Source organism: Protopterus annectens, chromosome 1.part0 (genome assembly GCF_019279795.1).
Source record: "Protopterus annectens isolate FY-2018-M chromosome 1.part0, PAN1.0, whole genome shotgun sequence".
Taxonomy (NCBI): domain Eukaryota; kingdom Metazoa; phylum Chordata; order Ceratodontiformes; family Protopteridae; genus Protopterus; species Protopterus annectens.
Window position 1 is genome coordinate 558,466,429 of NC_056725.1, and position 26,663 is coordinate 558,493,091.

At 40.1% G+C, this 26,663-nt stretch overlaps 1 protein-coding gene across 1 annotated transcript in view; it reads left to right on the forward strand.

Annotated features, from left to right (window-relative positions):
* Positions 1–26,663, forward strand: part of KCTD3 (potassium channel tetramerization domain containing 3) — an 816,466-nt gene that overhangs the window by 668,240 nt on the left and 121,563 nt on the right. Inside the window, exon 16 of the mRNA XM_044061321.1 lies at positions 5,016–5,200. Coding sequence (XP_043917256.1) covers positions 5,016–5,200 — 185 coding nt within the window. The remainder of the gene's footprint in view (positions 1–5,015; positions 5,201–26,663) is intronic.

Here is a 26,663-nt window from a genome sequence, read left to right on the forward strand (position 1 = left end):
ACAAGCAGGGGGGAGCCCATTCCTACCCTCTTTGCAGACAAGCAATGATTTTGTGGGAGACTGCCCTGAGTTTGCAAATCAATCTTCAAGCACGGTTTCTGCCAGGAGCACAGAACTCCCTAGCAGATGTATTGAGCAGGCAAATTGTGGATCCCCACGAGTGGAAACTGGATCCTCAGGTATTCAAACAATTGACCGTGGCTTGGGGAACTCCAGACATAGATATGTTCGCTTCTCCACTGAATTTTCAACTGCCAAAATTTTGCACAAAGATGTTCCACCCAAATGCTTGGAAAGTGGATGCTCTATCTTTCAGTTGGAACAACCTTCACGTTTATGCTTTTCCTCCTCTGCCTCTTCTTCCCAAGGTACTCTTGAAAGTCAGACGGGACAAGCCTTGCATGATTCTAATAGCACCAGATTGGCCACGTCAGCATTGGTATCCTCTGCTGAGGAGTTTAATTCAGGAGCCTCCTTGGCTTCTGCCACAGGTTCCTCATTTGTTATCCCAGTCAAACAATCATTTTCTCAATGTTCGGGTGCAGTCCCTGCAGCCTGGCATATTCTGTGATGGAGCCGGTGGGGTCTCAGCTTCTTCAACGGGTTTTAGACGTCATTTTGGAAGCCAGGCGGCCTTGTACTAGAAAAGTTTATGCTGATAAATGGAAGAGATTTTTTCTTTGGAGCACAGCAAAGGGCTTTGATGTTTCAGTGCCTAATTTGAGTTTTGCACTACAGTATCTTACTGAATTACTGAACAAGGGTTTGTCATTCTCTTCTGTGAAGGTTCATGCTGCAGCCATTTCTGCTCACTATGATTGTGACCCTCCTTTATTTTCTCACCCTTTGTTCAAACAATTTCTTAGAGGGGCAAAGAATATAAGACCCCCACGTAGAGCTCCTACTCCTTCCTGGGATCTCAATTTTGTGTTGGAGAAGCTTACTTTACCTCCTTTTGTACCTGCAGCTACGTCTGAGTTGAAGTTTTTGTCTTGGAAGACTGCTTTTTTGTTGGCCATTACGTCTGCTAGAAGGGTATCTGAATTGCAGGCACTCATGGCAGTTGAACCCTTTCTGATATTTCATAAGGATAGAGTTTCTTTGCGAACTAACCCTACTTTTATGCCTAAAGTGATTTCTAATGTGGCCTTGAACCAGTCTATTCATTTGCCTACTTTTTATGCTGATCCCCAAAATAAAGGGGAAAAAGTCTTGCATTCTTTGGATATCCACAGGCAGTTACGTTATTATTTGAGCAGAACTAAGGAGTTCAGACAGACTCAACAGTTATTTGTTTCTTTTGCTTTGGGTTCACAAGGGAAAGCTGTTTCAAAGCAGACTATTTCAAAGTGGATTGGTCAATGTATTGCTTTTTGTTGTTCTCATCATGGGAAGAATGTTCCTGCTGGGATCAGACCTCATTCTACTAGGGCTACTGCCACATCTACTGCTTTTTTGAGGGGTGTAGCTACTAAGGATATTTTGGAGGCAGCTACTTGGAGTTCAGTACACACTTTTACTAAGCATTACCATCTCCCTCTTTATTCCAAGTCCAGGGCTGGGTTTGCCACTGCAGTTTTACAGGGCATGTTAGCATCTCCTAATGCTATTTAGTTTGCCAGCCTCCCTTTTCCTTTGCTTTGGGATTCTACCCACAGGTTATGACTGCAGCAATGTGAGATGAAGAACATAGTACAGTTTTGTACCTACCATAAATGTAGATGTTCGAGGATCTACATTGCTGCAGTCCAATTATCCCTCCCTCCTTCCCCTCTATAGTTTGTGGTTGCTGTGTTTTTTTAGGATTATCTTTATTTCCACACTGGTAGTTGTTGGGCGTTTACTATTTTGGCTCTGGCCTTCTTTCATTCTTAGGCCTTCTGACATCTGGGGCAAGAAAGACTGAGGATATGGCGTCAGTCATGCGCTTATGTACTACGATGTACTGACGTCAGCTCTAGGTGACAATGACCGACGCCAGCCCAGCTCTTTGGTATTCGGGCCGATCGAGGACAGCGGACTACCCACAGGTTATGACTGCAGCAATGTAGATCCTCGAACATCTACATTTATGGTAGGTACAAAACTGTACTTTTCAATTTTTGGTGTCAGCCAGAAGTGTTCCACAGCACCTGCAATGTGCCCAGTAAGGACGCCTTCTGTAAGCTGTACGGAGTTAGACATGTCGGTAACATATCTATATGCAATTGTAAATTCTTTTTGATAAAACCCATTGTTCCAACTACTATTGGAACTGTCTGGGTGTCTTTCTTCCACATTTCTCTCATTTCTGCCTGCAAATCCTGATGTTTTATTACATTGTCTCTCTCTGTATGCTAGACACTGTAGTCACAGGGTGTAGAGATTTTAATGATCAATGCTACTTTTGCCTTCTTTTCATGGACCACTATATCTGTTTTTCTTGCATCTGTCTTTTGAACTGTTGACAATGGGTGATCCCATGTGATGAAGACTTCATCATTTTCTGTGATGCTTTGTGGCTCACGTTTCCAGTGTTTTTCAGCTTCTTCAGTATTATAATGTTTGCACAATCCACAGTGCAACAGTCTTGCCACATTATTATGCCTTTCAGTATACAGTCCTTCTGCCATTAGTATGTCACAACCAGCAACAAACTGTTTCTAATTCTGTTTTACAAAACCTACATTTGTCTGTTTCTCCCACATGTTCAGAGGACTTTGTAAACCAACGTGCACGTGGTCCACTATCTTGGGCCGCCAATATTAACCTTTCATCTTTTGGTTTCAGTTTGCCTCTCCATAACTATTCCTGCATTCGATCCTGATCAACATGGGATTGTTCCAGGAGTTTTCTGTACTTGCGGCTATATTTATGCATTTTTCACAATAATTGCCTTCTCATCTGTTCCTTCACCTTATATTCTTTCTTTTGTTTTTTTTGGCACATTCATTTGCTAGTTGATTTTTATCTACTTACTTGACGTCGATATGCAACTGCTTGACTAAGAAGGGAAGTCATCTTAGATTTACTCTCCTCATGTTTCAAAACTTTTACTGTGTTTGGGTCATGTGAGGTCAGCAGATATGTATGCAGTCCCACAATTGCAGATCTATACATGCAATCAATTTCAAGGAGGTTCATAACTCCTTCAGAACAGGGAATATATAATGTTGGTATGCACTGATATTTATAAATCATTTGAGCATGAAGCATCCTTGTTTTCCTGTCTAATCTGTCCAACACCTTTTGGAGCCAGTCAGTCATTCCAAAACTGTTTATGATAGGAAGAGCAAATTGGTTTATAGCTTGAACTTTCTTCTTAGATGTCATCGCTGTTCTCCTGTATATAGGGAGTCAGAAGTCACTGAAGATGCAGGGAGGCCTTCACCCAGCAAGTGTAGTCTGTAAAGTAGATCTCAATTTGGAAAGAGGAATTTCCAGTACATTGCAATTTTTCAATTTGTAGGTAGCTTTATCCAATCTCTAGGTAGCTCTTTCCAATCTCAAACAGCTTTGTAATTTATGTCTTTGTTTTAACATGGTCTGGGATGTATTTGCTACATATTTTAGTCCATCATGACCTTGTGGAAGGCAGGAAGGTTTTGTAACTTCAGCTGGACAAGCAATTTCTTAAGGGCCTACAATTTCAACCACATTTGAAGGTAATTCTCGCCTCTGTGGTATTTGAAATCCACAGTCATCAGGCTTCTTGCTCTCTATTTTAATTTGCTGTTTCAGTCCTGTTGAAGTTAATTTCTTTGAAAATGCTCTTCATGCCAGCCATCACCGTAGCCTCTTCGATCACAGAGCTGCAAGGTTTCAGGTGTAGGGAACCATTTGTTTTTTTTACAAGGGTCACATAGGTTTCCCTCTGAAAGCGGTTCCAAAGTTATGCTTACCTTGGTGCATTTATCTCCCTGTTTTGTTTGCCAATACAGAAGCCAGGAGAGAGAGAGAGAGTCCTTGGCATCTTGGATGTGCACTGCCATTGCCTCTTGGTTATTGTTTACTGTCTAGACCCTGAGTTCAGATGTCGGGCTTCATTTGTAACTTTGGTACTTCAGAACTCTGACTGATGTACTTTTTCTCTTTGCTGTCCTTTGGATTCTTCCAGCCTGAGAATTTTTACAGCCTGTGATTCAACTCTGTCATAAATGCACTGAGTAGAGTTTCTGTTAGGTATAACAACTCTTTTCTTACTGTATCCATTGATCCATGAAAGGACCCTCATTGGTGGGTCTCAAGTACCCAAGCGTTATTTTGGATAGCTCTTTCATTCAGGAGATACTGGAGAAGTTTCTTGCATGCCAGGTGATTTTTTTTTTCTTTATTGTTTTTGCCTCCATGCTTGTTGACCATCAAATCGTCCTCAACTTGACTCAAGCCCATTCACTCCTCTCTAGTATGGAATCTCAAGAGCCATCTGGTGGGACCATTATTTAGGCACCCATGTGAGTTACTTCTGTCCTCACCAGTTTCCCTGGCTGAATTCTTCATTTCAAGGCCACATTCTTAATTGTTTAGGAAGATATTGAAAACATTCCTGTAACACTCTTAAGAAAAATGAAAATCACTTAACTCCCTGCACAAAATGCACATTATCTTTTGAAAACTGGGGTTTGAACCTACTGTGAGACTTTGAAATATCATGGAATATATACAGTTTACCGTTACAGTGTTTTGCACAGTTTTATGAAGGTTGCCACATTGTTCTTCAAATCTACTGTCATAGTAAGGGCTTGCTAGTTATTTGCTTAGAGGTGAGATGCTCGGTCTGACTTTAATTTACTGGAGCAGTATCACTGCACTTCTTGTTTGAACATTTCCAGTATTTATTATAAAGTGCATCCGCTTAAGAAGTAAAAATGTTGAGTTAAATTATGAAAGAAATCCCTGCAGCTCCATAATTTAGTTGTCATAAGTATTGCCTCTTTTTTAATTTGTCTGTTTTGTGTTATACAGAATTTTCTGGTCCAAATGATATTTTGAGGTATTTCATTGGATGTTTTTTCTGTGTTGTTTTGGGTTAACAGAATATGTGAGATCCAGGCTGTGGATGGTACCACTATCACATCATTTACAGTGCGAGAATGTGAAGGCTCTAGTAGGATGGGCTCCAGGCCTCGACGGTACCTATTTACAGGTCACTCTAATGGTAGCATCCAGATGTGGGATCTCACCACCGCCATGGACATGGTTAACAAAGGAGAAGACACAGGTAAGACAGAGACGAAAAAAATGATGTATGTAATCTTAGTACTAAATCTTCATAAGTCAAGTCACTGAGTGGTATGCTATTCTACTGATTATGCTGCAGAAAGCATTTGATAGTTTTCATTTGAATAATGCATCCACTACCAGTAAAGATGGATCTTAGTTCAAAGAGCTTCCTGCTTGGGCACCATCTATATACATTTATCTTTTGTCCTTTCACATGGCTTTTTTAAAGTTCAAGTCTGTTCACAAGAGCAGGTCACTTTACTCGATTCTGGAGTATCTCCACCTGCATTAAGATGTGTGTGCACCTCAGTGGCTCACAGTTTCTGGCTGTTCACCTTGTCTGGAGCTCCTCTTGAGGTTTTTAATTGGAGATTTTCCATGCTGAGTGTATAAGGTAAATAAAATTCTTCCCTTTCCGAGTGTTACCTGTATGGTATGCATATCTTGAAATGTGACCATAGTCTGGCTGAGCTTTCTCTCATTGCATGTGTACTGACCAGCACATCACCAATTGAACAGAGAAGAAAACTAACCAGTTCCTATAGCCACTGGATTCTGATGGTATTTGTCTTTGACAGGTATATGTCTTTTACATGTTATTTACATTCAGAATATTTCTGAAGAGATTTTTTTAAGTTTTACATTTTATATTATTAGATAACTATTATTTCTCCTAATATTTTGTTTTAAGTGCATGGTAGAGCATTGGGTGGTTACAGCTGTAATAGGGTTCTGTACTTAAACTTGCAGGTAAAGAAACTTTCAGAGTTATTTAATGTGTAAAAATATATCTTTATCATGAAAGATTACAATTTCACAGGCTTGCTGTGTTTCACTCCTCTATAGCAGAGATTAGACAACACATTTGTTTCTGAATTTAGTGTATGCTGTCAGGTCCTCACTACGATTCTTCTGAAAGAGAATGTTGTGAGAAGATTCTAGTAACTTGTTTGTTTGCCAAGATTTTTTGCCTACGTGCTCTTTCTAAAAAGAAAACAACACAAAAAGCCTCCGAGGCACAAGAACAAAACTGCAAGTATGTAATGTAAAGCTGCTGTTATTTATTCTATGCTTTTCATTTGCCACAAGATACAAACATCTTCAGACAACAGTGTGATGCCCGTGCCCTGGCCCAGCAATTAAGGAGCCTCAATCCTCACCACTAACACCAGAGAGGGAGTCTCATATGAGAGGAAAGGATAACCAATGCACACAGTAAAGTGTAATTTCCCTTAAGTGTACACAGAGATCACAGTCAGTCTGGGGCTGGTTGCTCCCTTGCTCTCCAGGTCCCCAATAAGACTCCCCACTGGCACAGTTATAGGGTCCAGATCCCAGCCTAGCTGGCAAGCTAACCTCCAGTACCCTCTCTGTCCAACCAGTGCTTCGTGTCCCTACCCAAGTAGCTGACACACACACACACACACACACACACACACACACACACACACACACTTTGAGATAAGTATTTATACAACTTCACAGACATTCCTGGGAAAGGCTGGCACAGATTCCCCAGCTGTGCCCCTTTACCCAGGCTGTACGGTAGTAATCACAGCCACCACCAACTAATAATTATCAGCTACCCAAAGGCCTTTGGATGTCCACTTATTACTCTGCAGTATTATTATCCAGTTGGTAGTGTAGCCCAGGGCTCAAGCTATAGGAATGGCTTAGACAGTAAACTCTATAAATATGCAATGTACTCTAGACCTTAACTTCTTTACATAAACCTGCCACAGGTAAAAGGTTTTTAAAATACTTAATAATAAATACTGAAAACACAAGACAATACTACTACACCAGAGTGCTATTCAAGAGTTCAGGGATCACACAGAAAATTAAAATAATTCTGTAGTACAGTTCTGACATAACAGAAAAACACTTACTTACATAGAGCAAGGCAGTGCTGAGTTGAATAGTCAGACAGAAAATGCTTAACAATCTCTGGTTCTCACGGTTTAAATTGAAACTCCAGTTCTGATAAACATTACATCATCTTTTTTACACTTCCTGGAGTTCCTAGGCTACACATTAACTGCATTTACATTCTTTTACACTTAGAGCAATAAAGGGCATTCCATATGTAAATTCTGGTCATTAACTTTAGCCTTAAAACGATAGGCAGGAAGCCCACATACTGCCAGACCAGAGCCGAATTGTAAAACATCAAAGGCAGTGATGAAATAATTTTAATTTCAAAAGAAAGATTTGAAATGCTTGACTTAGTTTTCCTTACAGCAGATGGCAATGTTGCCACGTTGTTGAAACAGCATTTCTTTACATTTAAGACACAAGCCTGTATTTTTCATTTATTTTTACGAATGCCAGAATTATGTATCAAATTTTATTTGGCTAGGCCGGCAGCCTTCACCCCCTTCTCTACCAGTCTTCACAAACAGTATAGTTAAAAACACATAATTTAAACCATAAATTGGTGATCACATGATGTTTATTTCCCTATCAAAGGCAAGATAATGAATAATTAACTCCATCATGCATCCCCGCCCAACAACTTTCATTCATGAAAGCGGATGATTACCAAACACCCTACTAATCCAAGTATGCAACTAATGTATCCGAGTGTTGCCAGAAAAATCTTATGGCATATAAAAATTACATTAGACATGAATACTGTAGACCCATGATAAATACTTAACTCATAAATGAAGTTAAGCTCACAGATATTTTCTGTGCTTACCTAACTCATTGATGCCTCTTAGTGGTAGCCTACACTAATGGCATTTTCTTGCGGCCCATAGTACACACCAAATTCATGGCATAAAATTAAAACAAATGTTTAAAATACTACCTAACCCTTAGATTATCTGAAAAATAATGGAAATAGCTTACCCTAGACTTCCAAGTAAAATATCTAAGCTGTCTTAGATTTATACCTTGGTACCAAGTAAATGATTAAAAATTAAATTTATAATCCATCGCTTACTATTTCATGCTTTCTCAAGGTGCAACACCCACAGTTTTACTGGCTATGGCCTCTCGGGGGCTAGATTTAACATTCTTTTAATGTTTCATATAATATATATATATATATATATATATATATATATATATATATATATATATATATATATATATATATATATTCCCCCATGCCTGTTATGTCTATTTTTATGGCTTAAATTGTGTTTTTAACTATGCTGTTGTCTGAAGAAGTAAGAGTGGAGTAAATAACAGCAGCTTTACATTACGTATTTGCAGTTTCGTTATTTCGCCTCGGAGGCTTTTTTTTCTTGTTTTCAGTAGTTTGTGTTTTCTTTTTTGAACCAGTTTGTCATGGCGTCCGGAGGCTTGCCAAGTCCGAATCTGTTTTCTCATTTGACTGTCAGCAGCGAGAATGTCAATCTCACTGCTCTTGTAGAAGCCCTGAGTCAAAAAGTGGACATTTTGGCTTCACGGATGGAAGCTTAAGTTTAGATCAACAGTACAAGGAAATCCGCCCTACTAACGTGTTTCCTAACAGTGCATCACTCTCTGCAGGAAATTCACCGGTCAGGCAGGACATAACAGTAGGCTGTGTTTCGCAGCAGAATGTCAGTGCTGACAGACCTACAATTAATACAGAAGCATTAAATGGATTGAATTTGATAAATTCAACCTCTGGGCTTATTGGGGTCCCTATTTTAGAAGACTGGGTAAATGGAATGGTGTCTTTGTGGTTAGACTCCACTATTCCTGAACGGGAACAACTGGCTGGAGGTTATTCAGTGAACCAAGGAGCACCAGTGACAATAACAGACAAATTGAGCAGCTTGGATCACAAACTGTTAAAAGTCAAATTTAGTTAATTGCATATTTAGAGTATTGGGGTGTTTGGTAATCATCCGTTTTCGTTTTTATGAATGAAAGTTGTTGGGCGGGGATACATGATGGAGTTAATTATTCATTATCTTGCCTTTGATAGGGAATTAAACATCATGTGATCGCCAATTTATGGTTTAAATGATGTGTTTTTAACTATACTGTTGTCTGAAGAAGTTTGTACCTTGTGGCAAATGAAAAGTGTGGAATAAATAACAGCAGCTTTACATTACGTACGTGCAATTTCGTTCTTACGCCTCGGAGGCTTTTTTTCTTGTTTACATGCTTTTTCTCATTGTTGACCATCATGTCTCTCCATGTCATCTACATTTATTCTTTCTCCCATCCTTGGTGTTCATCAGTGATGGTGAGTGCTGACGGGGAAAACTTCATATAGGCAGCCTCGAAGGTAGATTGTGTCCTTAGGTCTTACCCCCTACCTTGGGTGGAGGAATGGGTGACCTACAATCACTGCATGGACCACAGTCCTTCCCCAATGTGGGTACATAATCCCATGCGCTGACAATGCGCCTATCATCAAAGTTGCTGCATGGCTAAAACACCTGACTCTGGAACTCCTCCTTATACATCTACTACATTTCTGAGGAATTGTGGCATTGGCAGGCTTCAGGCCAGCACCCTTCCTTTCAGGATGGTTATGCCCATCCTGTCCTGCCAGCTCTTTCAAGCTGCAAAGCTGCTAATCAATCTCATGTCACCTAGGTTGTAGTCAAGCCATTATCCCTCTTTGCCACCAGAACTGTCTTATATTTACATGTATTTTATGAATATTTCTCTGTTTGAGGTTGTTGCATCTGTGTCTTGCAGTCATTCTTGACAGAATTTTGTGTTCAAGTGCAGAGAGAGAGTTTTTCTGAAAAGCAGCTTTCGTGAATATTTTCTTTATATGTATGAAGTCTGAAACTCTGGCCTTTCTACAGTAATTTCAGCATTTTTTTTTTCTTTCTCTGGCAAACTTACTGGCAGTTATTTTGGGGGAAAATATGTGAGAAAATTGTTGAAAATGCTGTTGAATGTGTTCAGGACTCATTCTGACAATGTTATACTATTGTCTTTATTGTAGATTTCCTTGTCAAGAGAGTGATTTTGAGATAACAGTACAAAGATACCGCAATAAAGTTATTTCAGGAGCTGGTATCTGTATGTAGTGGGTAAACTCTCCAACCTCCTTTTCTGCTATCCTTAACTTAGCAAATTGTTTGCCTTGTCCTGACATATGGCGCCATTTGTGCTTTCTGCCAGTATGTATCTTGGCTTTGAGCATCAGATTACGAAGTCATGGCTATACCCTTCATCCACACTGTACATTTTTGCCACTAGCACAGTTTGTCATTACCACATCTTGGAGTTTTTACCTCTTCCATTAAAAAAGACTTTGCTCACAAACCCAGCTGTTTACTCAGATGTAATGGCATATGTCCAGCTGTACTTCTCAAAAGCTTGTGAATGCCTCAAGCCCAGCAAAAGTCAGCAGCCAGGATAAAGGAGGCTTTAATCTTTAGATCCTCCCATGCTTGTAGGTTTCATAGGGTACTGTCATATGTTAGACATTTGACGTGTTTGTGTGATGGGACCTGCCCTTTCAGGTGCAGCAGATATGAGAGTGCAAAATCAAGGCATGAAGACTGATGCCTGCACCAGACTTTGTACTGGCCTATCCTAGTGCCACCTCATTAAGCAGTTTATTGGGTACAAGAATCCTATCAAATACCCTCACTACTTTCTCATTACACTTTCAGTCTGTCACTTATTTGCAGTGTGTAGGCCTTCCATTTCCAGAGCTTGGCTGGTTGGAGTGGTTCTGTCTTACCTTCAGTATCCTGGGAAAGAGACTTTATGGAATAGAAGAACTGTTATCTCTGAAGTAGATAGGTGTGAATCTTCCCTTACTTCATTACCCCATATGACCTCACATTTAGTTCCTCTGCTTCTCTCTTGAAGCTAAGTATCTAGGTAAGAAGAATGGGGGCCCTACAACAAATTGTGGAGACTATTCCTAAAGGTATGATCCAACCTCTGCTCCTGTAGCTGTCAAGAAGTTTCAAGAAGGCAGTCATCCTAACCATTTTCTGTGTGAAATGAGATCCTTACAGCACATACTCCTTTGTGATCTACTTGGACCTGCACGAGTACTAGAGAGCACATCACTTTTTATTTATTTAGGTATGTATGTATCTGTTTATCTAGCTGTGTAACCAGATAAATTGACTACTTCATAACCACTTTCAGGCACTACCCCCACCATAAGGTAAGGACAGTTTGACAGTCGAACACTTGTGAACATAATGAATTCATTACACTAATCTAGGAAGTTGTAGTAAAATGTCTATGTTAATGCAAATAAGCAGGCATGCACCTCAGAATTGAAGTAAACAGATTAAGTAGACAAAGGAAAAGCAATAAAACCACATTGTATTTAGATAAACTATGAGATATATATACTTTTGACAAAGTTAGTATATTAGATCAGAAGTAATAACTATCTGCCAGTTTTTGTAGATGGTATAGTTTTCTTTGTGAATGTTCACAGTAATATATCTATAGTATATATCTGGTCCGGATTCTGCCATCCTGCTACTTCAAGGACAGCCTGCTGCCTCTTCGCCCCACTGGAGCAGCTAGATATTTTCGTGTCCTGCACAGAGACCCCATCTGAGGAAGTTCCTCGAAAACGTATGTGTAAAAGGAGGCACATAGACTCCCTGCCGCAGTGTTTCACGGAAGACACCGACTTGGAGGTAGGAGAGGGTTCCCCCTGACCACCCTCAGATGATGTCTCATTTGGAGACATTATGGAGATCCTGTGACAACACAGGGGGTGGTCTGTCCAAAAACCCAACCCTGACTATTAGGTGTTCCTGGAGGCATTTGGCGCAGGACCCTCTACTTCCTGGGTATCCTCTCTTGCGGATCCTCTGGTGGATCTTGTGACATCTTGGATGTGGAAGGAGCCAAATAAAATAGTGCCTATTTCCAAGCACCCCGATAAGGTCCTCAGTGGCCCACAGACAAGCCACTTTGCTCAAAGGGAACCCCTGTCAATACCATGGTGGTGGTGGCGGCAGCCACAAAGATGGAACTCCATGGTCCACCCACCGAGAGTCTAGGATGTTGGACTGTTTTGGGAAGTGGGCCTATGCTTCAGCCACGTTCAGTGTGCATGCGCTGAGCTATATGGCACACGTTATTAGGCTTCAGCGAGACCTGGTGAAGGAGGTCATCAAGCCTACCCCAGGGTCCATGTTGACGGAGGATAAGAAGGCTTTCTCCTCTCGAATGGCCACCCTCACATTCATTGGCAATACCTCTATGCGGCTTCTGTCTCATGCTACAGAGGGTACTGCTAGAGCTGCTGGGGCAGGCATTGCCATCAGGCATCACACCTGGCTCCGGCTTTGTACCTTCTCGAAGCCCTTCAAAGTGTCTTTCACAAATGGCCTCATATGATGGTTCCTCACTGTTTGGAAAGAGAGTAGGTGACCCACTGGTCCAGAGCAAGAAGGACGGGAAGACTCTGTCTGCCATTGAAATCCACTTCTTAACCCCTCAATGATCCTTTTCCAGAAATCAGCGAGGGGAGAAGAAGATATGGTTCCGGAAGTCTCAGGGTTATTCCCAAGATGCTCGGGACTCACCTTCCCCCAGTGGCAGAGGGGGATTTGACAGATGCTGCCCTTGTGGCAGAGGGGGCATGAGACATCAAGGGTCTCTGGATTTGTTCTTGGACAGGCCCACGCAACAGCCTTGAACTGCTGCCCGGCTGCTTGTTTCTGGTGGCATTTGGGGGTCGAGACTCACTACACCCATCAGCCTGGGAGTCAGTTACAAACAATCAGTGGGTGTTGTGAATCATATCCAGAGGATATTCAGTCCGCTTCTTTCAAAGGCAATGTCCGGTCAGGTTCCTCCGGGATGTTCCACCCACACAAAGGGAGACAGCAGCACGGGAAATTTCCAGGCTGCTAGAAAAATGAGTCATCCAGTCCGGATTATTCATCTATTCCAGCTTCTTTTTGGTGCCAAAGAAAAGGGGGACTTGAGGCCAATTCTGGACCTCTCTGCCCTGCATCTGTCCGTTGCCAAGATGAAAGTCCGGATGGTCACACTCCAATCTATCCTGCCCTTTTTGCAGGAGAACGACTGGATTTGCTCGGTAGACCTTCAAGATTTGTACTATCACATCAAAATGGACAGACACTCTTGGAGGTTTCTCTGCTTCAGGCTAGAGGCCAATCATTACAGATTCAAAGTGCTACCCTTTGGTCTCACCACAGCCCCTAGTGTACTCACCAAAATGATGGTGGTAGCAACTCACCAGCAGCTTCCAGGTCTTCCCTTGCCAGGACGATTGGCTCCTGTCCGCCCCCTCCAGTCATCGACTCTGCCAAGCCTGGGACTTTCTCATCCGAACCGCCCACCAGCTGGGCATCACCATCACTCTCAACAAATATATCTTACAACCAGTTCAAGTTCTGGATTTCATTGGAGCCTGGTTGGACACCATTCAGACCAAGGCCTTTCTGACATCCAACAGACTTCACTCCCTCAAACAGCATCTTGCACATTCTTCAAGTTCCATCTCCTCTTTTGGAGTAGGTTTTAAGGGCATTTGGGTCCATGGTGGCCACGATCACTCTCGTCCCCACAGCTCGGTTACATATCAGGGTGCTCCAGTGGACTCTGGTCCATTGGTCTTTTTTGGATCTACCACTGTCGCATCCTATCAGTCTATCCCAGGCATGCAAAGATTCTTTTATTTGGTGGATTCAGACCCCAGATTTTGCGGTTGCCTGTTTATTCTCCCCACCCCTCTGACCATGGTGACCACGGAAGCCTCCTTGCTTGAGTGGGGGGGCATTGCTTTGTAAGGACAGTTCATGGCACATGGTCTTCCCTAGATGCCAGTTGCATATCAGCATCCTGGAGATGGGGGGGGGGGGGGATATTGGTGTTGCAAGCTCTTCATGCCCATCTTACCCTAGAGACGTATTCCATCCAGACAGACAACATGTCGGTAGTCTGGTATATCAACAAACAGGCAGGGGGGAGCCAGGTCTTATCCCCTTTGCTGCAAAGCCGTGATATTGTGGGAGTGGGCAATCTCCACCAGCTGTTTTCTGGTGGCAACGCACATTCCGGGGAGGTCCCACATTCTAGCGGACAGGCTAAGCAGGTCTATCCTGATGCCTTACGAGTGATTTCTGAATCCTTCAGTAGTGAAGCAGATCTTTCTAAAGTGGGGTCAGCCTTGCTGTGATCTATTTGCCTCTCCTTCCAATGGGAAATGCAGTGAGTTTTTCTTGGAACATCTCTGGGGGAGCTCCCCAAAGATGCCCTAATTCATGTTTGGCTCTCCGTTTTTCTCAGTGCTTATCCACCTCTTCCCCTGATTTCAAAATTTATCTAGAAAGCACAATGGCTGGGGAGCTCAGTCATCCTCATTGCCCACTTCTGACCTCGCCAAGTATGGTTCCCTGCTCTGTGGTCTCATGTATTGTGTCCTCCCTGGACGTTGGATCGGGTTCTGGATCTGATTTCACATCCCTCAGGGATCCCACATCCAGATCTGGCCATTCTGAGGCTCACTGCTTGGCTGCTCCAGTTCCCTTGATCGTTAGGACTCCCCGGTTATCTTGTCCAGTTAATACGATTTTGGTAGCGGTTCATAGATCGTTCATGAGGAAGGTTTATTCCAGTAAATGGAAGCATTTCTCAATTTGGGCAGCTCAGTGGGATTTGGATCATTTCACTGCTCCAGTTCTTGTTATCCTGGAATTTCTGGCAAGCATTTTTCAACAAGGTGCCAGTTTCTCTACAGTTAAAGTTCAATTGGCAACTATTTCTGATTTCCACATAGGGGATAATTCAGCTCCCCTAGCCCCTTCTAAGCTCTGCAAAGCTTTTCTGAAGGGTACTTTTCTTCTTAGGCCACCGATCAAGGACCCTACACCTCCTTGGGGTCTTACGTTGGTCCCTAACACCTTGTTTTCTTCCTCTTTTTAACCCACTGCTTCAGTGGATTTATAATTCCTGTCTTGAAAGACGGCCTTTCTGATGGGTACTTCAGCTAAAATGGTGTCTGAGCTTCAGGCCTTCTCAATTAAGCTCCCTTACACGATTTTCCATAAAGACAGAGTTTCTCTGTGCACTAATCCTTCATTTTTACCTAAAGTGTCTTCAGAATGAAACAGCAACCTCCCGGTCTTCTTTCTGAACTTTCAGAGTAAGGGAGAGAGTATAAATTCCACCTGCTGAATGTTCATAGACAAGTACATTTTTACTTACACAGAACAAAGGCCTTCCGCAAGTCTGATCAACTTTTTGTTTTCTAATCTAAGCCCTTCATAGGAAGCCTGTATCTAAGGTCACATTTGCTGGTTGGATTTCTTAGTGTATACTGTTGGCATATTCAACAAAGGGAGTGCCTCCACCAGATTGTTAAAAGTGCATTCTACTAGATTTATGGCTACTTCAGCTGCCTTTTGGTCCAGGGTTTCTTTGGGTGACATCTGCTCTGCGGCTACCTGCGCATCTTCAAATACTTCCATCTCTCATTCCAAATTGTATCTTCTCTCCATAAGCAGGGCATCCTTTGGCTCTACCGTGTTACGGAATATCCTTCCATGAGGCCCTCCCAGGTGTTTGGTAGCTGGGGACAACTTCAGATAAAGAAGTTATGTACTCACCATAACGTTCCATCTGAGTTGTTGCTTTTCAGTTGTTTTCAACCATCCCTCCCTCCTTCCCCTGCTAGCTGTGTGGTGGTCTGGCTGGATAAGACATGACCCTTTCCTTTGCATAATCTTTTATTCCTATTGATACTATGCCTTTTTGGTGTCAGGGGGTACGATATTGTCAGGTTGGGTTGCTATGGGGGGCAGCACACTCTATCTGAAGGGAGGAAGGAGACAGGGGCATTATGGGTAGGGGAGGAGCTTGGCGTTCAGATCAGATGCTGGAGAAATGCGGCTGAGTCAGGTCCATGTCCCACAGGTTGAAGACAAATGAAGAGCAACAACTCAGATGGAATGTTATGGTGAGTACATAAAATCTTTTTCATTTACATTCAGTTACCAGTTTACACACAGCATAGCATTTTCTACTTTGCCGCCTGTTAGGGATACCAACGATTTTGACAGAGTGGGCAAAATGCTGCTCTCATTTGCTATGTTGGCACACACATTCCTTAAGTACCTGATTTACCTGTCCAGGTTCAGGTCCTGTCTTCTAAATGAGGCAATGAGGAAGCAAGCAGACCTCTCTTATGTTGGAATCAAGGACAGTGTGGCTATGATTCTTACTGTGGTTTCTACAGTGAGCTTCCAAGTGGCCCACTGTAACTTTATGCTGATACTATTTCTGAGACAGCAGCCGTAGGCACATTACTGTGAGGATGGAGTGGCTCTTTTTTATTGGCAGGTTTGGGTAATTCATCCTGGTTACTCCCAATTTGAAATAGGTTTCTTGAGTAAGCCTCTCAGAACTTAAGGAACTCTAAAAGAGGAAACAGTCTCTTACCACTGAAAAGGTTTTTTTCAGCACCTTAATTCCTATTGTTTTTCTTCAGTTCTTGGCTAATTTTGTAGAACAAGACTTTTTTTAGGGTTGAGGGGGCACATGGTGTTGACTTCCTTACAAATGTATGCAAAGTACCTAGAAGGACAACCTCATTGGCCTCGCTACTATAGTTCTGCCTTCCATCTAAAATTGTCCATTTCAGATCAGTTCGCCAAGTTCACATCAGCTTAAAGAGCTGTTAACAAGGGAGTAATGAGTTCTAGAAGTCATCGTAGAAGGCCATTCCTTACAGCTTTTAGGTTCTTCCCATATTCTACTAAGGGGAAAAGCTGTTTACAGCACTACTGGAGCAGGCTCAGACTGTGCTTCTCAAAGCAGGCAAAAAAGCTCTTCCTTCAGTGACAGCTAGTGTCTTTCTCCTGCCACTTTCCTTTTTCTGAAAGGGAGTGGAGAATTAATCTGATCTTAGACTTCAGCAACTTGATTGAGCATGTCTAGTATGTCAGCTTTTGCATATTCTATTTGCAGGGGGTTATGTCCTGCTGTCACAGGTTGCCTTTGTGTTTTTACTAGACATAATGGACACCTTTTTGTGCATCAGATTCTGGGGGTTCATGTTGGATATTCCTTCCATTCATACTAACTGGGCACCACTATTTTTTTTCCTTCTGCAATCAGACTGTTTGCCAAGTTACTAAACACTGTGGCTGACACCTTGCAGACTGTGTGTGTTTTCTCCCTAAGATGGTTGGTGACTGTTGTCCTCATCAGAGGACTTCCAGATAGCTTTACTGGCTTGGGTGCTGCCGTGGTTGCAGATTTTTGAATTCTACATGCACTGGGAGAAGTCTCCCTAACTGACTCAGAGGCTTGCCTTTATTTTTGGCATTGTTGACACTCAGTGTCAGTTATTTCTGTGTTTGATTCAGACTCATGGTCTTGTATTTATTGGGACTGATGGTAGCCTTGGTCTTTGCATACCTAAGGATGCTCATGTAGTGGATGGTCAGATATCTGAGACCTCCATCACCACACACTCATGAAGCTCCTACCTTTGTTAAATGTCTGTTATTGGGCTTCTGCTATCTTATTCATTTAACTTCCCTTCTTGCTGCAGTGCCCCTCACATATTCTGATGAAAAATGCTTCAGTAGTGTGGTGGGGCACTCACTTTTACTTCATATGATAGTAGACTTCCAAGATGGTTAGGATCTGCAGCTCACTTAGCTGGAGCTATAAACAATGTTTCTTACCTGAAAGGCTGGGGAAGGAGAGCTGAACCCAGAGCCCAATTTGCTTAGTTCAAACTGTTTGGAATATTATATGTCAACAGGATACCGCATGCTCTTAAATACTCTTCAGGGAGGTACTTCATGTCTAATAGTGCCACAGATAGTGGCTTATCCATTATGACTGCCATCTTGGGAGAGGTGAATATATTGGCAAGACTGTCTGATCTTCAGTTGCATTCATGCTGAAAATTCAATAATCTTTTCTGCTTGAAATCTTTAAAGGACAGCCTTTGCCACAAGTGAAAATGCTGACTTCTCCCCATTCTTCTTGGTCTGGTGGTGGAAAGAAGTTGTGAATGTGGCTTCATGCTGCCATTCCTTTAATCAAATATGTGATAATGAAATTTAGAGAAGAAAGTCCTAATTCAGCCTTATCACTTATGTTTTTTGGGAATGATGTTGTTTTAGGATTAGCAGTCCATGGCATTACAGAAAAGTATCCCAGTGTAAGATGAAGCATTCCTTTTTAATTGAGACAACAGTATGGGTCTATTTTATGGCCTGAATTCTCATTAAAATGTCTTAAACCCACAACACCTTTCAGCCAGAGTCTTGGACGTCATGGAGGACATTGGGGAAATCTTTCCTATGTCAGACTTATTCTGCTAAGTGAAAAGGTTGTCCATCTAGCTGTAGAGCTGTGCTGCCACAGTAGTCAGCATAAAGGTGGTACTAACATACTTTAGAAACTCTAATAATTTGAGCCATAGTTTCTTATCATGATGCAGGTGTTAGGCACCTCTATGCTTCTTAACTTTCTGAAAGGCAGAACTTTGAGTTTGCATTGGCAGGTCAAGACATTTCTTAAGAGGAAGTTCTTCATTTTTGTCTACATTTGAATGAACATTATCCTCATTGGGACATTAATGTCATTACTTGCCTGTACTTTTGAATGGGCTTAATGTCTCTAAGGAGCATTTGTTAGTAGATAGTGGTGTTTTTATAGAACCATTTGATCTTTTGTAAGGACTGGGTCTTCCTTAGCTAACCCCTGTTCCCCTCTGTACTTAAACCAGTTCATACTTCTCCCTGTTTTCTTTTTAGGTTCAGAATTCAAAAGGAGAGAGAGAGACCTTCACACACATGATATGCACCGTCTATTCAGATTTTACCTTATGAAGCTGCAAAAGCTTGGGCTTCCAAGATAGTTGCACACTGATTAACAAGTTGATTAGAGCTCTCCTAAAGTGAAAATTGCAGTTGTCAAAAAAAGCCACTAAAGCTGCTACTGGCTTTTAACTGCACTGTTTGGATGCCAGCAATGAAGAAATTTGGAGAAAGTAACAGAAAATCAGAGAACGAGAACAGGAAATTCTCACTGGAAGGAATCTTGCAGCCTTTCAGCAAAAAACAATTCAAGTTTCACCTTTTGTACAGAATATCGCTATCAAAAATGTAGAGAAAAAATAAATCAGACTCACTCAGAGGTGCTTAAAGTAAGGGGAACACTGAAGTAACGTTTGTACAGTCAAATAAGAAAAGGCTTGAAAAAGTAGAAGAAGCTTTAACGACCTGTTCATATGAGATAAAACTGAAAATGAAGAAAAGGCTAGCTGTGTATGAGGCTTCTCAAGAAGAGCTCTTTCAAAAAATAGAAAACAGCGCACAGAAAAAAACTGAGTCTTTTTGCTGTACCTGATAAACTGGAAGGAACAGACTGTATTAGTTTTATGAAAGTACAGATATGCAGCTAGACTGGTGTTACACAGCAGGATTTGTTAATTGAAATGCACATGTGTGCTCCAGACACGGCCATGAGAAAGCAGCCAAGATCAGTATTAGTAAAGATGCAACCATACCAGCAAAAAGAGTTGCCTCTGACAAAATTGTGTTAGAAAAGGAAAGGCATTAAACATTAGGGACAACAATGGTTATTCAGTGTACACCAGGCAGAAGAGAAAAAAGTTTATCCTAGCAATCAGGGAACATCGAGAGGCAGGTGTGAGATTCAAGTTGCTGTATCCATCAGTTTTCAGAGTATTTCTTTCTGGAGGATCAAATACATTTTAGATGAAGAAGCAAAGGCAGAAGTAACAAAAAAAAAGTTTATCCAACAAAGAATTAGCCAGCAAGCAGAAAGGGTTTGCGCTTCTCATTCTTCTGGCAGTGACAAAGCCCATGCAAAGACTTTGCCAGTGATTTTTTTTTTTCCATTGTTCCAGTAGAAAATACCTGAGTGACAGGGGAAAAAGTGTGGGGAGATAGAGGTGACCAGGAAGACTAACAGTAACTCTGTGAAATGAATGAATAAATGGGAGACTATAAAGCATCAGTCCTGTTAGAAATAGAGTTAGGCATATGAAATGTGGCTTTGGCTTTGTAAGAAGTGTCTGAGAAAGACTGGCATTTTGCTGACAGTGCTAAACTGGTGGGTAGTCTATAATGCACATACTCTATTGCATGCCGTCAAAGTTTATTGGGACTTTGACATGACTGAAGAAGTGACTGTAAGTAAAATAGTTTTTGTTCTATGTGTGTAAAAAAATTCATATTATAAATTGCATGTTATGTTGTGTAGCAGTTTTGTATAGAGTGCAGACGGTATTTAAATGTGAGGTGGTAGAGTATTATCAGAGACTGTTTTACATGGTAAAGATATCAAAGGAAGAAAATATTTTTCTTGGTTGTAATGAATCCAAGCTTTACACTTTAATAGGATAGAAATATCTGGAAAGAAGCAAGCTAAAGTTAATAAAATGTGACTTTGGGCTCCTGGAGTTTAGTATTAAGATAATAATTCCCCCATTTTTTACAGAGTCGGATGTCTAGATTAAAGTCCTTGGTTTAAACTTATAGACAAGAGTCTTAACCAAATAGGCATGGGAAATAATAGTAGTCTTGAATTTGCAAAGTCATTTGCTATTTTCCCCTTAGCAAATGTTCTCATTGGGAGACAAGAAATCTTTGTGCAAGTAAGTGTAAAGGATATGTTCTGATGGAAATTTGCAATTATATCATGACCTCCCATTAATATTCCAAAACATCCACGCTGATTAGCCAGCGTGCACGTTGTAAATCGAAAAAGGTCCGATCGCCCGGACTTTTTCCATTAGTATAAGTCTCTTTTAAAACACTGTCTCGCTATGTTAAAAGAGTTTAACATAGCGACACAGGTTTAAAAAAAGCAACGGAGATCTCCGTTGCTTTCTTTAAAGCTGTCTCGCTATGTTAAACTCCTTTAACATAGTGACACTGTGTAAAAAGCAACGGAGATCTTGCTTTCTCAGTTGCTTTTTTTTTTTTAAACCTGTCTCACTATGTTAAATGGGTTTAACATAGCGAGACAGCTTTAAATTAAGCAACGGAGATCTCTGTTGCCTATTTTAAATCTGTCTCGCTATGTTAACCCCATTTAACATAGTGAGACAGGTTAAAAAAAAAAAAAAGCAACGGAGAAAGCAAGATCTCTGTTGCTTTTTGCTGTCTCGCTATGTTAAACCAATTTAACATAGCAAAACAGTAAAAAGCAACGGAGATCTTCCTTTCTCCGTTGCTTTTGGCCACAACTCTGATGTACTGCATAGGCATGCGCAGTACATCAGAACTGCTGCGGATACCAGACAGCTGCGGAAGGGCAGCAAAGAGGCATTATACAATGCCATTATTTAAGAAAAGTAATTATTTCTTTTCTTAAATAATGTCACAGTATAATAGCAGTAACCCACTTCTGGGTGTGGGTAATGTGGGATTTACCCACGGTTGTCTTTGTTTGGTCCCTCGGGCTTCGCCCTCGGGACCAAACCACACCAACCGTGGGTAAATCCCGCATTACCCACACCCAGGCGTGGGTTATTGCTATAATATTCTTTCATTCATCTGCAAAGTTATTAGCTGTTTTTTTCCTCATTAGCAAGTTTTACTTGGAGCCTAGCTTTATGTAAGTGCAAGCAATTAATCAGGAGACCCCTGAACTTTCTATGCAGTGAGAAATATGAGGTACAGTGTGATTAACATTTAATGGTACAGTGGCAAGAATTTCAATGTAAAGTGTAGTTTGAAACTGTGGGAAGTGAATAAGATGCATAAGTAGTTCTTTAATGTATTTAATATAACAATGCACAATTTTTGTTTGTTTAATTGCAACCAGTGCACTTTTTCATAAGGGTAAAAGCTAATGTTTACTGAAAGCATGCAAACTGCTCTTCACACCAGTGAGGGCAGGAGAGAGAAGAAATACATGAGATAGCAGTCAGAATAATTGGGGACATGGGCTGTAGCATGCAGTTTAGAATGCGTTACCTTAATTGCAGAATAGGTGATGCCTGTGTGTGTAGTCGTCAGTTTGAGGTGACTGCTCCAATTTGGAGGGGTAAACATCTTTTTTTATTTTTTTTTTATGTTTGTTTGATTTGTTTTTTTAAGTGTTTTAATTGAAGCAAAAAGTCTTGAAAGTGTGCCATTAATTCAGGTGGAAGTGAGAAAAAGCAATTGCTATGAGATCAGCCTGCCATGCATTAGTGTGTTCATATAAGCTGAAAGTTGAAAATATGCATTCAGAAGAACTGCCATGTATAAGAGGTGGGAGTGATGGCTTTCTTTCATAATGGCTACTCAGTATGTTGTCATGGAATGTAAATGGTTGTTCAGGTACCCACAAAAAGCAAAGAATATTGAATTATATTAATAAATATTTGGTACAAATAATGTTGCAGGAGACACATTTGGATATAAATGAGCATGTGATTTTGACAAAGAAAGGATTTCAGGGTGGGTATTTGGCAGAAAATCAGGCACAAAGGAAAAATGGTGTAGTACATGTGATTACTAGAGGGCTGGCAGTAGTGATAGAGGGGGGAAGAATTGTGATAGTAAGGAGTTATTGTCAGGTGAGGAGGCTAACGGGTATTTATATTCCACCTAAAACTGCTATTATGGACCTTTAGAGAATTTAGGGAGGAAAGAAACTGTGTTTTCAGAGAAAAAAAAGTGGAAAAAAGTCATAGGAATTATTTAGAATGGATTACAGTGGTTAAAGTATTGCAGAATAAGGGGAATCTCACAAAACAGGAAGAGGAGCAACTGCAGAATGCTAAAGGGAAAATAAGGGACTGTGGATAACATGCATGAGTTTAGTAAGTTTGCTGTTAAACGACTATTTTTTGATAACCCCATAGCACACAATCATTTTGCATGTCAACTTGGGCAACATAAATTGAAAAGGGTTGTCACCAAACTTAGGGAGCCTATGACAAGAAAAAATAGCAAGAGGTCTTACGGCGGTTTTTATTGGTATTTTGGAACCTTTATGAAAATTCATGAAAAGCAGAGAAATGTTTAAACCAAGAAAAGGCACAAATTGAAGTATTTATGGGATGTTTAATTATGCCAAGTTTAGATGAAAATGAGGATCAACAATTAGTAACCAAGATAAGAAGAGATAATGTTCATAGTAAGTACAAGTAGTGAGAATGTTTAGTCTCTCTTAGTTTTACGTACAGTCTAGACATATTTTTGTCAACCAGAGAAGAAGTGATAATTAAAGCATTGAAGGAATTTATTTGGGAGGGAAAGAGGGCAAGATTTAAGTGAGAAAAGTTGATCCTCTCAATAGAAAAGGTTGTTTTAGGGTTTTCTGATGTGAAGGGGTATTTTAGAGTTGTGTAGATAAGGCTCATATACATAACAGAAATGCAGAAGGATTAAATCAAAGTAGAAAAGGGTAATGATGAATCAGGGATATGGGGTCAAGAAATAGTGAGAGAGTAGGATTTGGGATGTAGGTCCTGAAAATAACAAGCGTACTAAATATTATGTTCATAAAGTAGCAGAAAATATTCTAAGAGCTAAGCCAACATGGGATTTTTACTGATAGGGTTGACTGCAATTGAGGTTATAGAAAATAGACATGAGGGGGACTGGAAGTTACTGGAGAAAACTGGCAAAGAAATCAAGGTATTGGGAGCAAATAACTAGAGAGAGAGACAGGTAATAGAGTGGAGTGAGTCCAAGCAGAAATTTAGTCTGCAAATTAGAGGCTGCCTTTCCTTCTAGGGGCTGATTTCGGAATATAGGCAGAGAGAAAAGGGTAGGGGGTTTGCTGTTAAAGACCAGCTAAGGGTACAGTTTTTAGACGAGTCTAGAACAGAAGCTGCTGTTAAAAAAATAGATAATTAATAGGCCATACACAATTTTGTGTGATAGCTACAAGACTGTCAGAACAATGGGAGGTCGTGTGTATGGCACCCGAGTATGTAACAAAGTGTAGAAGGTTTAGGATTTTTGCTTGGAAGTATATGCTTAGATATTTTTATAACCCAAGTAGACTTCAGAAAGTTTTTCATCAGTTATATAACAAATGCTGGAGGTGTGATGGAAAAGAGAAAGGTAACTGGGAGCATGTTTTTCATCAGAGTAATAAGTTGGTGGACTTAAATTCCTGTAGAGTACTTTGTTAGAAATGTTGAGGGGGGGCAAATGATCATAACTAAGGAAATGATTCTTTTGAGCTCAGACACATGATCTAAATTTCTTAGACATAGTAAGGCCTTTTTAAGATTAATACTGTTGACTGCCAAAAAGTAGTTACTAGAAAATAAAAATCATGGCCTAAAACCAACTGTAACTGAAGTACTGAATGTATAAAAGAATTAGAGGTGGAATCTTTAGAAAGCTGAAGGAACAAATTACATAGAAATGGAATATGTGGGAACAATACAAGCAGAATAATGTTGAGGAGGAGTCGCCGCTTGCTGCTGGTGCATGGTGTGGCTTCATATGACATCTGTTTTAAGTTCACCTAACCTGAGCTCTGCATTTCTTTTCTGCCATTTGCAGTTTAGATCTCAGCCCTGCCCTTTTCAGTGACAAGTTCCTACATTCATATGCTTAAGTTTTCATGTGACCACATAAGCTTTCACACACCTCGTTGATTGTAAATGAAATTTGGTTCAGTCCAGTCAAGTTAATTTTGCCACTACTGAACTCCCTATCCATGTTTTCCATAAGAAATCACTGCTGTTGTGGTTTGTAGGTGTGCACTAGTGGTTTCTAAGTGTACACTGAGTATGATTCATTGGTTGATGTGGCTGTTTTTAATTTTATGTTCTAAATTTTTACATGAAAAGATAATAACTTGTCTTGTCCATACATGGAATTAGTTTTGGAGAATAATTTCTTCTCCTTTGATGGTGAACTTTACAAATAAACTTCAGTAGTTTTGGCCCCAATGTTTGAAAATGTCTTACTTGAATGTGAGTTTGCTCCCTTGATCAAACCATATATTAGAGTTTTGAATGATATTTTTGATCTAGGTAGGGACAGTGGAACACTTGGATGGTTTTATGTAAATAATACTACTAAAGTTTTATTCAAGTAATACTGCTTCATTTTAATGTTAACATACACATGGTCTAGATAATGCATCAACTTTTTTAGATTTACATGTAGTAAAAACCATGAATAATAATTTGTCTCTTCTCTGTCTGTCTCATATATATATATATATATATATATATATATATATATATATATATATATATATATATATATATATATATATATATAAAGGCTATGTTTAGTAATTCTTACATTATTCCAGTATACATCCAGTGTGAATGAAAGAAAATGTTGTAAAAGGACAGTTTGTTAGATTGTCTTGAATGATTTCAGATGATCATACCTTCCACAGAGAATGTGAAATGTTAACTATAATGTTTAAAACCACTAGGTCCAAAAAATTAATCTCATCCTTACTTGTACATGAATTTAAGATAGCTAGAAACATTATTTAAATAGTTACAAATTCAATTAATCTTTCCATAATAAAAATAAACCATCATTGAAACGCTTATAAAATATAACATCATTAAAAAGCTCAGACGTATACACAAATTCCCTTTTCCAGCTGGTCATAAATATATTGGCATAGCTGGGAGTCATTACAGTTCTCATAGGTACGCTGTTTGATTGCCTGTATATTTCATTATCAAATGTAAAAAATTATAACTCAAAATAACATCTAAAATTCCAGTTAGCCTATTTTCTCCACATGTGAAAATTTTGTGGTGTATAAAGACACAAAATCTGCCGTGACCAGTATTATAGAATCATCTACCACTAATTTTGTAATGAGATTTTTAAACTCAAAAGGATCTCTAATAAAATTTAAAAAAAATCACTACAACATACCAGTTTCTGCAAACACTTATTTGCATAAATGAACAAGGATTTTGTCTTGATACTTTGGCTGGCCATTATAGGTCGAAAGGTTGGCTTATCTAAACATTTATGCACTTTGGGCAGACCTAACTTCGGTCTCCAAATTCTAAAATAATCTGCCATGTCTGCAGTAATCAATCCCTTCATCCACCACTCTTCGATACATACATCAATCATATTATATGATTTCACAACTTCTGCCCAAGACCCCTTCTTATAAAACTTATCACTCAACATATTTTTTTAACTCACCACAGTAATAATTCATATCCAATACCACCACAGCATTCCCTTTGTCAGCTTTTGTTATATATAAACTTTTGTTATTTTTTTAACTCTAGTAAAGCTTTTCTTTCTGTCACAATCATGTTATATCATCTGTTTTTAGACTTGGTATTTGGTAAATTCCTCATATCGTTTTCACATGTTAAGAGAAAAGCCTCTAATTCAGGCCTTAATCTTTCATTGAATAAACTTGGCTTTTTAAACTTTTTCATTATTACTATTATGAAGAAGAAAAAAAAAAAACATTTTAAATTCAATTTTCTGGTGTAGTCTCATAATGCATTTATATTTCCAGTTAAGTCCACCCTTTCAGAAGGCACAAAAGTCAGACCTTTACTGAAAACGTTTAGATGTTTGCTGTTTAAA